The sequence below is a fragment of the Arvicola amphibius genome, chromosome 6, assembly GCF_903992535.2.
Source record: "Arvicola amphibius chromosome 6, mArvAmp1.2, whole genome shotgun sequence".
Lineage (NCBI taxonomy): Eukaryota > Metazoa > Chordata > Mammalia > Rodentia > Cricetidae > Arvicola > Arvicola amphibius.
In genome coordinates, this window is record NC_052052.2 from 21,903,995 (window position 1) to 21,917,392 (window position 13,398).

The 13,398-nt window shown below is 44.1% G+C and overlaps 1 protein-coding gene across 15 annotated transcripts in view; it reads right to left on the reverse strand.

The window, feature by feature from the left end:
* The window catches only part of Pum1 (pumilio RNA binding family member 1), a 114,441-nt gene extending 107,075 nt beyond the window's left edge, over positions 1-7,366 (reverse strand). For 12 of the 15 annotated variants that reach the window (XM_038334824.1, XM_038334823.1, XM_038334822.1 and 9 more), the window contains exons 1-2: positions 7,264-7,366; positions 1,618-1,991 (exon numbers count right to left, since the gene is read on the reverse strand). In XM_038334824.1, coding sequence (XP_038190752.1) covers positions 1,618-1,980 — 363 coding nt within the window. In that variant the 5' untranslated portion in view covers positions 1,981-1,991; positions 7,264-7,366. Of the gene's footprint in view, positions 1-1,617; positions 1,992-7,263 lie in introns of those variants that run through there. The other 3 variants (XM_038334828.1, XM_038334827.2, XM_038334826.2) reach the window with 1 other exon arrangement.
* Between the last annotated feature and the right edge of the window lie 6,032 nt (positions 7,367-13,398).

A 13,398-nucleotide genomic window follows, 5' to 3' on the forward strand; every position in this document is an offset into this window, starting at 1 on the left:
AGGCACCACCTAAACATGTAGTCTTAGCTTGACACCTCTCCACATATAGCATCTACCTACTGCATCCCATCTTTACCTAAACTCAACATGTAGACTACCTACTTGTCCTGTTAATTCATGAGCCAGGACCCCAGCATTTGTAATTCACAATGCTATGCATCTCAGCTTCCTATCGCTTTCTGCGAGGTTTCTGGCACTGTTGGGGTTCAAACCCAGGCCTCAAGCATGCTAAGCACTTCTGCCACTGAGTTACACCTCAGTCTCTCATGATTATACTTCATGTATCTGTTCAAGCTGTTATCCAGAACAAGTTGCACCTGGAACTCCAGCACTCAGTCCTAGGCCAGCCTGCACTACAGAAACAATACCAAATAAAGGGGAAAAAGGGAGGAGCTGGGTGTGATGGTATACGCCTTTATTCTCAGCAATCCAGAGGCAGGGGCGGGGCAGGTGGATCTGAGTTTAAGGCCAGCCTGGTCTACAAAGTGAATCCCAGGACAGTCAGGACTACACAGAGCACCCTGTCGAGAGAGAGAGAGCGAGAGAGAGAGAGAGAGAGAGAGAGAGAGATCTTTTAAAAAAATAACTCAGGTCCGGAAGATATTTCCTTTGCCTTATCACTAGCATCCTCACCTACATATACCTACATCAGTAAAACAAAGATCTACGATCAACCTGCTCAATACACTTCTATTGAATAAGAAAGTAAAACCACCATTTGTGATGCACACCTCTGATCCCAGCATTCAGAAGGCAGAGGTAGGGGGCTGGAGAGATGGCTCAGAGGTTAAGAGCATTGCCTGCTCTTCCAAAGGTCCTGAGTTCAATTCCCAGCAACCACATGGTGGCTCACAACCATCTGTAATGAGGTCTGGTGCCCTCTTCTGGCCTGCAGGCATACACACAGACAGAATATTGTATACATATTAATAAATAAATATTTAAAAAAAAAAAAAAAAAAAAAAAAGAAGGCAGAGGTAGGCTGTCTCTGGGTTTAAAACCAGCCTGGTCTACAGAGCAAATTCCAGGATAGTCAGGGCTACCCAGAGAAACCTTAGAGGGGGACCTAAGACACAACCAACCCTTACACTGAGCACTCATCAGTTCCACTTCAAACAAACCTTAAGTGAGCAGATCATTTCTTAATTTCCCCTACTTTCAACCATAACATCATTTAATTTCAATATTCCTTTAATTTTCTATTTGCAACATCCATCAAGTTTAATTCTTCCTGGGAATTTAAACATTCTCACATTGCTTCCAAACAATAGCATCTTAAAGATAAGTCACCCAAGCCAACAGAAAGGCTCTGATTTAAATCCAAACAATTCTTAAAAGCATAGCAATGGTGAAAAACAGATATTTTGTTAACAATATTCCTAGAAATGCATTGTGAACATTAAAACAGTCTTGAGATTTCTTTAGTGAATTTACTATATAACACCAGAATGACCCAGTGGCAATTACAATGAGCAACCCATTCTTTAAAAGAAGTGACTCTTGATTACAACAAACTAAATAAGCAATCAAAGAGTTTAAGAAAGTCATTGAAAGCAGACAGCCTAAGCGGACAGTGATTAGAAGAGTCTTAAAGCTGAAATAGGGAACTTTTTTTACCTGGTGTTCTGCATGAATGTTATCCCCTGTAGGCCATCGATGTTTGCTAGTATTATAGCCGCCTCCACCACTTCCTCCTCCCCCAAGCTGCTCACCATGCTGCCTCTGAAAGAAGTAGTCCACCATAGCGTCGTCCTGGGAACGGCCTGCAACTCCTATGGATCCTGGGACAGGGCTGGAGTGTGTCCCAGCTGCAAGAGCCTGATTTGCAGCTGGCTGTGGCTGCGCTTGCGACCCTGTTCCAGATGTCAAAACAACAGGCATGTTGGGATTAGCTGGTTCTTGAGGGTGATGTTTCAGGTGGGGGCTGAAAGAGTCCTGCCAAAGCACTGCTTTTCTCTTCAAGACACATGCAACGCTCATTCCACCAACACCTAAGAACAAACAGTTAACAGATGTTTAATTCTTGTATTTTTAAAAACAATTCCATATACTCCAGTACAAAAGGTTAAACAATTCCTTCTCATCTGCAAGACAATCATGTACAACCAGTCTCTACCAAGAAGAAAAAAGTGTCTTGTAAATTTCCTGAACTGAACCTCCTTTGAAGCACCTGGGCCTGTGTGTGCAAAAATAAAGGTAACGAGAAGCAAGTACTTCAACTGGTGCTGAGATGAGGGCCCACTACTGTAACCAAGCTTTAGTAATAAAAAGTAATGATAGAGACCTAGATTTGAGCCCTAGGATCACAAAAATAAATAATATGTAATCAATGGCTTCCCTACTCAACTTACTTTCTCCTTAAGCCAAATGTACTTCAGTCTTTAAATAAACAGGTTCCTTTTTTTTTTTTTTTTTTTTTGAGGTGAGGTTTCATGTAACTGAGGCTGGCTTTGATAGTAAGAGGTAGCCAAAGCTGGCCATTCTACTTGCACTTCCTGGGTGCTGGGATCACAGGCATGCAACAACAGGACTGTGACCAGGAACTTTTGAAAGCATCATTAAGCTTACAGTCAGGAGGTATAGCTCAATGGAGCAGTACAGTGCTTGCCTAGCCTCAACAGCCCCTAGATTCAATCCCCTGGACTCCCCCCATGCTCCAATTTCACTTTTAAAAACTTATAAACATGTGAATTAAAAAAAAAGCCTAGGGTTGGGTTAGAGAGATGGATCAGCAGTTAAAGAGTACTGGCTGCTCTTCCCGGAAAGCGCAGGTTCAAGTACCAATACACACATGGGGGCTCACACCTGTCTGTAACTCCTGTTCCAAGGCTTCTGACACCTTCACGCAGGGAAAACACCATAAAACAAAAAATAAAAATAAATTTTAAACAAGCCTATGGCTTAGATTCTGTAACTTCAAAGGACCCTTTAAAATATCTAACATGTTTGTGTGACAAGAGTATATACATATATATATATATATATATATATATATCCTAACCAAGATCATCAGTGGTTTCATAACAAGGGGGAAATCAAGACTTGTACTAGTAACCTACAAATACAAAGCAATCACGTTCATTAGTGATCAACTTAGAAACAGGACTAAACTCACTGTAAAAACCAGGTCTGTCTCACCACAGGAATAGGTAGCAAACACATGGCAGACACTATCTCATCACAGAAACACTGAAAGGGAAGCATTACAAGTAAAACATTACAGAAGTGAGGAGGAGCCCAAGGCTATCATCATCCATCTAGAAAGAAGCAGAGATCTCAAGCTATTCTGAAACCAATCCCAGTTCATTCTAGAATCCTAGTAGTAGTAAAACTTTCATCTTTTTTGGTTTTTTGAGTCAGTCTCACCACATGGAAACCAGGCTGGCCTTGAACTCACTGATCTGCCTATCTGATTTCTGGCATAAAGAAGTGGGCCACTGCTCCTGGCAGTTAGTTATCTGTAGGGTGTTAAACTCCTCTGGAAATCCAACAAAGAAATCAAATGTTACTAGGAAGCATTGCTACTTAAGTTCCTCAAAAACCAAATAATTAAATTTGTACACACAAAATAAAGGGGTTACCAATTAGTATACACCTATCTGCTACCACTAGAGTAACTTTCAAGGATATCAGCACTGCTCAAAACAAGTAAAAAACCTGTTTTCTCTTTTTTTAGTAATTTATTCAGCTTTATTTTATGTGCACTGGTGTGAAGATATCACATCAGATGCCCTAGAACTGGAGTTACAGACAGGTGTAAGCTGGCATGTGGGTGCTGGAAATTAAACCCAGATCAGCAGTCAGTGCTCTTAACCAATGAGCCATATCTCCAGCCCCATTTTCTCTTTTTTGAAGTATTTTTCCTTCTTTTGGGTATGTTTTACCCACATGTATGTGCACCATGTACATGCAATGTCTGTGGTCAGAAGAGGGCATCATGTCCCTAAAAACTGGAGTCAGTGATGACTGTAAGCCACCATGTGGGTGCTGGGAACAAAACACCACAGTGTCCTCTGCAAAAGCATCCCCAAGTGCTCTTTTTTGTTTTGTTTTTTGAGACAGGTTCTCTGTGTAACAGCCATGAATGTCATGGAATTTATTTGGTAGACCAGGCTGGTCTTGAACTCACAGAGACCCGTGTGCCTCCGCCTCCTGAGTACTAGGATTAATGGCATACACCATATATGCAATGCACCAAGTGCTCTTAACTACTGAACCATCATCTCCCCAGTCTCCAATCATGTTCTCTCATTAGATAAGTAACCTCCTGGAAAATTCTTACAATTAATTCATGTTTGGAAGCTAGAAGAGATCACAAAGCAATCTGCAATCTGTTCAAAACCAAATTTGTAATCCCAGCACTTAGAGACTAAGGCAGGAGAAGCACTAATACTCCAAAGGCAGCTTACATTTAAACTGTGAGAGTTTAAGGCCAGCCTGGAACACCACGTATTCTCTTAACAAATGACAAGGGGGCTGGAGAAATGGTTCAGTGGTTAAGAGCACTAACTGCTTTTCCAGAGGACCCAGGTTCAGTTCCCAGTACCCACATGGCAGCTCACAACTGTCTAACACCCTCACATAGAAGACATACGTGCAGGTAAAACACCAATGCACCTAAAATAAAACTAACTAAAAAAAGACAAAACCTCTACTTTGGAAAAGCCTGGTATAAATCAACAATTCCAATACCGTCTTCGAACCCTTTCCCCCCAATTAAACCCCATCCAACAGAACCTTATACTAGAATAGTTTTAGCCTTCTAGACTCACATGAATAAAATGCTGTCTAGGCTTCAGTACAAAACCAGAAAATCATAGGTGTTTCATCATCAGCCTTTGCCAAGTGAATGCCAGCCTAATGCTTCCTGACTTGACTCTCTAAAGACCTCATGACCCTCAAACTGCATACTACATTTTCTTCTGCAAGAGAATCTATATCAGATACTTTAGGCCAAGAGATACAAAGCCCAAGTTTTGCCACTAAACTAAAAAAATCTCTCTCTGCCAGTTTCCAAAGAAAGAAAGTTTGTCTTTCCTCCATGCCTTAGTTTTTTTGTTTTTTTTTTTTTTTGGAGCTTTCTAATAAAAAATTATGAAGGTTTTAACAAATTTCAAATCATTATGCTGACAATTCCACAAATTTAGTTACCTACCAGTCAAGGCAACAGAGTCCCAATCTCCAAGAGAATTCTTAAAATAGTAAATGTCAAAAGCTACCTAAAATGAATTTCCATAGTAAGAAAAAGCTGGTCTCTGAAAACAATCTCATTCTAAAAATTAACTGGGGAAGGGTCACTTACAAAAATATTCAAGCACAACAACTGGCTTTTGTAAGGCTCTCTGTAGGCCCTGAGACTTCCTGCTTTACCTAAGGAGGCAAGGCAGTTTCTCAGACAAGAGAAACCCTGGCAAGAGGGACAACTGAAAGTGAGCAACATCTAAACACTAACATGTGTCTGGGAGAATTTTGTAACATCTTAGGACTGACAAAACAAAAAATAATAATCAGTTACCTAAGTACCAGAAACCGTGAAACTGATGTTCCCTTTCAGGGAACTCTGAAAGCTCACTAAAAGTTACAAATGACTATTTAAAAAACAGACGTTTTAACAATACAATGAAGTACCAAGTCTTCCAAACTGTAAAGATCAAGCTGCAGTTTGTTTGTACTTTTTAAATATCACTATTATTGAGTTTTCGCTAAACAAAGCAGCGTGGATTAATCTACCTCCTTTTACTAAGACGGTCCGGTTTAAAAGGTGTTTATTTTACCACACCGAACCAACCTTTTGTGGACATAAATTTATCTTAAAGCAGTTCATCACAGCCCCAAACTAAACAAATCCCAATTGAAAAAAGCTGTAGCCTTGGACAAGATGAATTCAACCGTGGAAAGGCAAAATACTAACTCCGAGTTCAGAACCCAGTAGTACTTTCCAAGCGCTCAGGTTAAAGAATCCTCTGCCCGAGAATGTTTTACAAAGTTACAATCACGGATGGGTCAAAATGGTTACTTTGTTTACTAACACCCCAAAGGTAGCGGCTTATTTTAGCCGGAGGACCACACCGGTAACTTTTCCACCAAAACGAAAAGCTAAAACTACAATCCTAGCTTCAAAAGTTAACAGATCTTAAAAACAGAACGCCCAAAAGGCCTCATAAATCATCTTAATAATAAGCGTCATTAATGGGGTGAGCAAAATGACCAAGTGTAAAGAAGCGTTATCGTAATTTGCACAATGAAAACGAACAATTCTTCAAAGTTATGGTGAGAATAAAGCCTTCTCTTGGTAATGTGTGGGAGTTCTTCGATTGGGGGGGCTCTTGGGGGAGGGGTGAACTACTCGGGAGAAAAGTTACTACAGGAGCGTTCCTCACTTGACGTGGGAGTGGTACTGTCGAGAAAACAAATGACCCGTGTTTACCAACCACGTTCGTGAGGACCGAAACTGTAGCGCTGAGCAGCTACATGGTTTTCCTACTGCCAAAGGCTTTCGAAAAGCCCCTTGGAGAGAAAAGCACACTAACAACCGGGAGGCTCAAAGAGGAAGCGCACCACCCACCCCCCCACCAAAAAGAAAAAAAAAAGAAAAAAGAAAAAGAAACACACACGCTCTCACGGAAACAAAAGGCCACAAGAAACCCCAGGAGCTCAAAAGGCGATCCGAAACTTCCTGATGGCCACCACTCCTCATCTAAGGCTTGCAAAAATCGCCCATTCCCCCACCACCGTGGGGTCTCGCCCATGGACCAGGGCCCGCCGCCGCTTTCGAAAGCGATGTATTGTTCCGCCCTCGGCGCTGCCACGGAAGCTCCAGAAGTCCAAGGGACCCGCGGGAGCAGCGAATTTCCACTCCGCGGCCACAAGGGAGGGCTCCGGGCTTCGCCAACCCATCCCGAAATAAATAAATAAATAAATAGACAGATAAAAGAAATACAAAAGAGCTGAGCCGAACGGCCAACGCCAATCTCCAGGGACTCCCAGCAGGGCCGCAGAGAGGCACGGAGCCGCCGGCGGTAGCTGCGGGCCGGGCTCCGGCCGCGGCCCGCTCCCCACCCCCTCCTCGCGGATAACAATAGGGCCTCGCTGCCGCCTCCCAAACACGTACGAGCGGAGCGAGCGCCGAGCCTCCGCCAGGCCCGGAGGCGTCTCTAAGCCCTCCTCGCCCCACCAACCGCGGCCAAACGCCAATACGAGCGGCGCATCGGCTCGCGGGGAGTCCGGAGCGCGGTTTGGAGTCACCCGGGTGCGGATACTCACGGGCGGAGCGGTAGGATGAAGATGGATTCCGGCCCCCCGATCTTCGCTCGCCGGCGCTCTCGCTCCCCCTTACCTTTCACTCCGACAACATGGCGGCCCACTGGGGACTGGGCTGGCGCGGTGCATCATGGGAGCGGCGCCGGCCCCGGCTCCGGCGGTGGCAGCGGCGTGTGCGGAGCGGGCGGGCGGCTCTGGAACAGGTTGCCCCGTTGCCATGCCAACCGCAGGGCCTGCGTGAACTCGGGGAAACTCGCAGGCCACACAACCGCTGTGCCCGAACGCAGGGACGAGCGCGCGCCGCCGCCGCCTAGGGAACAGGGAGGAAGGCGCCCGAGCGCGGACAGAGCACCCGGCCCGCCGTCGTGAGCGGAGGGGGCGCAGACGCGGGGCTGCCCGCGCATGGGCTTTTCCGCAGCCCGGCCCGAGGCTGGGTTCGAACCCCTCCCAGCCTTCTGGCTCGTGGCTTTATTGTACCTTCCTGCCTCCATTTTCCCATTGTAACACACGAGGGAGAAGTCCAACAGCTCCTTAACAGAACGCCCGAACGGATGGAGGGCAGGACCTCAACCTGATTGGCAAGCTCCGGCCGGAGCACAATGGCGTTGCCTAGACCCTGTTCAAAAGTGATTAGAAATTTCAAGATGGAGCTGGACGGTGGTAGCGCTCGCCATGGCTTTATCCCCAACACTCTGGAGGCAGAGTCAAGTGGATCCCTGAGTTCGAAGCCAGCCTGGTTTGTTACAAAGCAAGTTCCAGAGCACCCAGGGCTGCAAAGAGAAACCCTGTCTTGAAAAAAAAAAAAAAAAAAAAAGGAAGGAAGGAGAGAGAAAGAAAAAGAAATGAAGAAATTTCAAGATGGCACAGCAAACTGTCGAAAGAGATATAAAGAAAGATGAAATTTCGAGATGCACAGCTAAGCTTAGAACATGAAGTCAGAGGTGTTTACAAGCACTGTTTTTTGTTTGTTTGTTTTTGTTTTTTATGAGTCAGAATCTTGTGTAACCCTGGATGGTATCAAAAAGATCGACCTGCCTCTGCCTCCAAGAAACACTCGATCTCAGTGTTAGCTGTTGTCATTCTGTCTAGTTGCCAGAATGAATGGAACTGGCGGTTTGATTAAAGTGACTTAAAAATCACTGGTAGTTAATGACAGATTTTTATCACATTTTATTTGTTTTGGGAGGCAACAGTAGAAGACAGAAAAAAAAACTTCTGTGAGAGTTGCTTCTCTCACCATGTGGGGCCCAGGTGAACTCAGGTGTCCAACCTTAACCACTGAACCATCTTTGTGGCCCAAGACAGTCTTCTCACAAATTCAAGATGGGTTTAAAACTTGAGCAAATATGGATATTCTAAAAGACCAGAAGATACCGGGAAAGAGAAACCTTTCTAGATAAAGGAAAAAAATATAATTATGAATCAAAAATCAAAAGAACATAAAAAAGCAGCGCTTAGGGACACAAACCTGTGATTCCAGAACTTGGGAGGTGGAGGCGGAAGGACTGCCATGACTTGGAAGACCATCTGGGTTACATAACAAGTACCAAATCAACTAAGAACAAAACCCAAGACTTCACCTATGCTAATGGGTCTATGCTTCACCCATGCTAACCACACCAGTGACCTACACTCAAGACTAAGATGTTTCACCTCTGAATACAATTTGAGAGTTAGACTAATATACAAAGTATCATGTGAGGGGCTGGAGAGATGGTTCAGAGGTTAAGAGCACTGACTGCTCTTCCAGAGGTACTGAGTTCAATTCCCAGCAACCACATGGTGGCTCACAGCCATCTATAATGAGATCTGGTGCCCTCTTGTGGCATGCGAACATACATGGAAGGAATGTTGTATGCATACTAAATAAATAAATCTTTAAAAAAAGTATCATGTGATACAGAACTACTAGTCAATTAATGTAGCTTGTTTTGTACAGGGCTTATAGTAACTACTCATTAAACATGTTCCATGCAAGAATTTAACAATTACTTTCACTCCAACCCCCAAATTTCTCTCCCCCACCCCAATGGTTTTTTTGTCTGTTTTCCGAGACAGGATTTCATTGTGTAGTCTTAGCTATGCTGGAACTCACTCTGTAGACCAATCTGGCCTTAAACTCAGAGATCCACCCTCCCACCCCTCTACCACTGCCTCTGTCTCCCATGCTGGGATTACAGGCATGCTCCACCAGGCTTGTGTATTTTCTTAGTATGGCTATGCAGCATTCACTGTTCATTGCCCTGGCCTGAAGGAGCTAAAAGTATTATCTACTTAATTCAACAAAGTGGCAGAAATGAAGGTTACATAATTTCAGGTCTTGCTTCAAATTGACTCTCTGAATACAACATGTTCTTGAGTTTGAATGTTGAGACCAGGGGATATAGCTCAGTTGGTAGTAGGGTGTTGCCTCACATGCGTTAAACCGTGAATTTGGTACCCAGCAATGCATAAACTGGGTATGATTTATGGCAGGGTGGGGACAGTTGTAAACACTGTAAAGATTCTCAAGCAGCTTTTAAGTCTTCTAATTTTCTGAAAAGACATTTTGTTATCAACATTGTTTTCCAACTGTGTTACTCTTGGGCGCTTATCTATCTCAGACTCTCCCTCCAATGGCATCTGTGGTTTTCATTGTTACACTGTTACTATTTTCAATAATCACTTTGGTTCCTTGTAAATCTGAATAGACTAACCCCAACCCGCAAACCACATCCACCACCCACAGCTGGTAACTAGGATCTAAGCAATCCTTCAATTGAAGGAAAACTAAAAAGTGGGGACAGGGTTTTTTGTTCTTTAAAAAAATGCTACAGAAGCCGGGCGGTGGTGGCGCACGCCTTTAATCCCAGCACTCGGGAGGCAGAGGCAGGCAGATCTCTGAGTTCGAGGCCAGCCTGGTCTACAAGAGCTAGATCCAGGACAGGCTCTAGAAACTACAGGGAAACCCTGTCTCGAAAAACCAAAAAAAAAAAAAAAAAGCTACAGAGTCCCAGAGCGGTGGCCCGAGTGGTGGTGGTAGGCCATGTGGCTGCAGGCAGCAGGCTCTGGGAGCAACCAGTCCCAGGCAGAGATGGCTGCTGGTCCCCGAGCAGTGGCTGGTCCCAGGCAGGGAGACACATGGCGGGCAGGCAGAAAACAGAGACATGGTGAGGTTGAATATTTATTCAAGGGAGTTATGAAGGGGGAAGGGAGGGGGAGAGAGGGGAGAGAGAGGGGGGGAGCAGAAAAGTGGGGAGAGAGGCAGAGGCGAAGCTGCATCTCCAAGAGGAAGATGGAAAAGAGAGCAAGCTCAGGCTGGAAGCTGAAGATCAGCCTGTCTCAGCGGATGGGGGAGGGAGTGGGCGTGGCTTGTCTCTTAAAGGGACAGGGACCAAAACCATAACACAGGGGACTTTAGTTGACTATTTAACTATGTAAAGATGTGTTACGTTTATATTGCAGAATATTACCTTAACTATGTAAAGAAAGGTGCGGTGCGTTACCTGATGCTGCATTTTGGTAATTATGTAAAGGCGTGTAGCTGTTTTACCTTGCCTGCCCAAGGCAGATGATTGGTCTAATAAGTGTCCAGGGCCAGGCAGCCACCAAACAGATCAACATAGAGTGGGACATACAGAATAAAAGAAACCTAAAAAGTCCTGAGGCAAAACATAGATGAAGAGAAACAGATTAAGTTATAAGAGCTAGTGGAACAAGCTTACAATAAGGCTGAGCATTCATAACTGAAGATAAGTCTCCCTCCGTGTCATGATTTGGGGGCTGATTGGTGGCCCAGAAGAAAGCCTGCTACAAGGGACACATAAAAAGTTTGGTTTGACAGTATTGAAAAGCTCAGGAGGAAATGAGAATTACTGAGCCAGGATCTAGGAAAGCCTAGTGAGGAACTGACACTGAAGCCTCTCATTTGGAAGTACTTGAGAGGGGGGATTTTCTTGATAGGCAACTGAGAAGGAGAGAGGAGAGCTGTGGTGTTCCTTTGTATTTGTTTCATGATGTAGCCCTGGTTTGCCTGGAACTCATTATGTAGACTAGGCTAGCTTTGACATGTACTAATTTTCTTGCAACTATCTCCCAGGGCTAGAATTAGGAGTGTGAGCCCTCAGCCTTGCTAGAAAATATCTTTAAGGAAAACAATGTAACTTCTACTTTTGCTTTGTTTTTTTATTACAATGTATATCTTAACAGTTAAAGCAGTCTTTTCACAGCTCTGTTGTCAAAACACTGAAACTATCAGGTATGGTGACAGGCCTTTCATCCCAGAATTCTGGAGACAAAGGCATGTGGATCTCTGTGAGTTCAAAGCCAGCCTGGTCTACAGAACTACTTTCAGGACAGCCCGAACTACAGAATAGACAGTCCCTGTCTTTTATTTATTCATTTTTTTAGTTTTACTTATTTTTATGTGCATTGGTGTTTTGCATGTATGTATGTATGTATGTATGTATGTATGTATGTATGCCTGTGTGGGTGTGTCAGATCCCCTGGAACTGAGTTACAGACAGTTGTGAGCTACCATTTGGGGACTGGGAATTGAAGCTGAATCCTCTGGAAGAGTAGTCAGTACTGATCCATTTCTTCAGCTCTCCTCCCACCCCCAGCCCCAGCCCCACAATGTGGAATTCCCCTCTGTATGCTATGAATATGTTTCATTACCATTGGTTACTAAAGAAGCTGTTTTGGCCAATGGCTTAGTAGAGTAAAACCAGGCAGAGAAATCCAAACAAAGATATAGAAAGTAGGTGGAGTCAGGGAGATGCAATGTAGCTACTGAAAGAGAAAGATGCCACCATTGCCGGAACTTTTCCAGTAAGCCACAGCCTCATGATGATACACTGAAATGTGTTAATTTTAGATGTAAGAGTTAGCTAGAAATATGCCTAAGCTATTGGCCAAACAGTGTTGTAATTAATATAATTCCTGTGTTATTATTTGGGTCTGGGCAACTGAGAAATGAACAGGCAATCTCTGCCTATAAAATGGCGCCCAACATTAGAGAGCTTCCTTTCATTGATTTTAATAAAGATACTTAAATTTTACCACAAAGCCGGGCGATGGTGGCGCACGCCTTTAATCCCAGCACTCGGGAGGCAGAGGCAGGCGGATTTCTGTGAGTTCGAGACCAGCCTGGTCTACAAGAGCTAGTTCCAGGACAGGCTCCAAAGCCACAGAGAAACCCTGTCTCGAAAAACCAAAATAAATAAATAAATAAATAAATAAATAAATAAATAAATAAATAAATTTTACCACAAGGCAATAATTGCCACAGCCTTTTTTTTTTTTTTAAACATTTTACACCTCCAAAAGAAACTTTGAAGTTGTGGGGTAGAGGTGGAGGAACAAGGAGTTAAAAGTCACCTTCAGCAACATAGAATGTTAAAAGACGTCAACACACCTTTAATCCCAACACTCAGGAGGCAGAGGCAGCAGATCTCTGTGGGGTCGAGGCCAGCCTGGTCTACAAAGTGAACTTCAGGACAACAAGGGCTGTTACACAGAGAAACCCTGTCTCAAAAATCAAACAAACAAGCAAAAAAAAAAAAAAAAAAAAAAAGTTGGGCCAGGCGGTGGTGGCGCACGCCTTTAATCCCAGCACTCGGGAGGCAGAGGCAGGCGGATCTCTGTGAGTTCGAGACCAGCCTGGTCTACAAGAGCTAGCTCCAGGACAGGCTCTAAAGCTGCAGAGAAACCCTGTCTCGAAAAACCCAAAAAAATAAAAAAAAAATAAAAAAATATTGGGAAAGACCCTATCTCAAATACAATGGAAAGGAAAAGAAAAGACCTTATTCTGGTTAGCCGTCACTCCTGACCCTCTATTTCCCTACCCCAAGCTAAACAACTACTAATCAATTTTCTTTCTTGGATTTTTACTCTTATTTGTGTGTATGTGTGTGTGTGTGCATGTGTATTTTGGGGTAGCCTGCCGCACACCGTGCCCCCGTGTCTGCATTCGGTGCGCTGGCACCCAGTTTGCGAGATTCGGGCAAGGGGCAGGAGGTTAAAAAACACAAAAGACACAGACAGAGAGACAACGACAGCAGTCATCCTTGAAGTCCCCAAGAATGCCCCCTTTATTGTGTTCAGGGGCAGATTATATAGAGATAGCCATGCGCCAGCCAAACCCACCAGAAACCACTC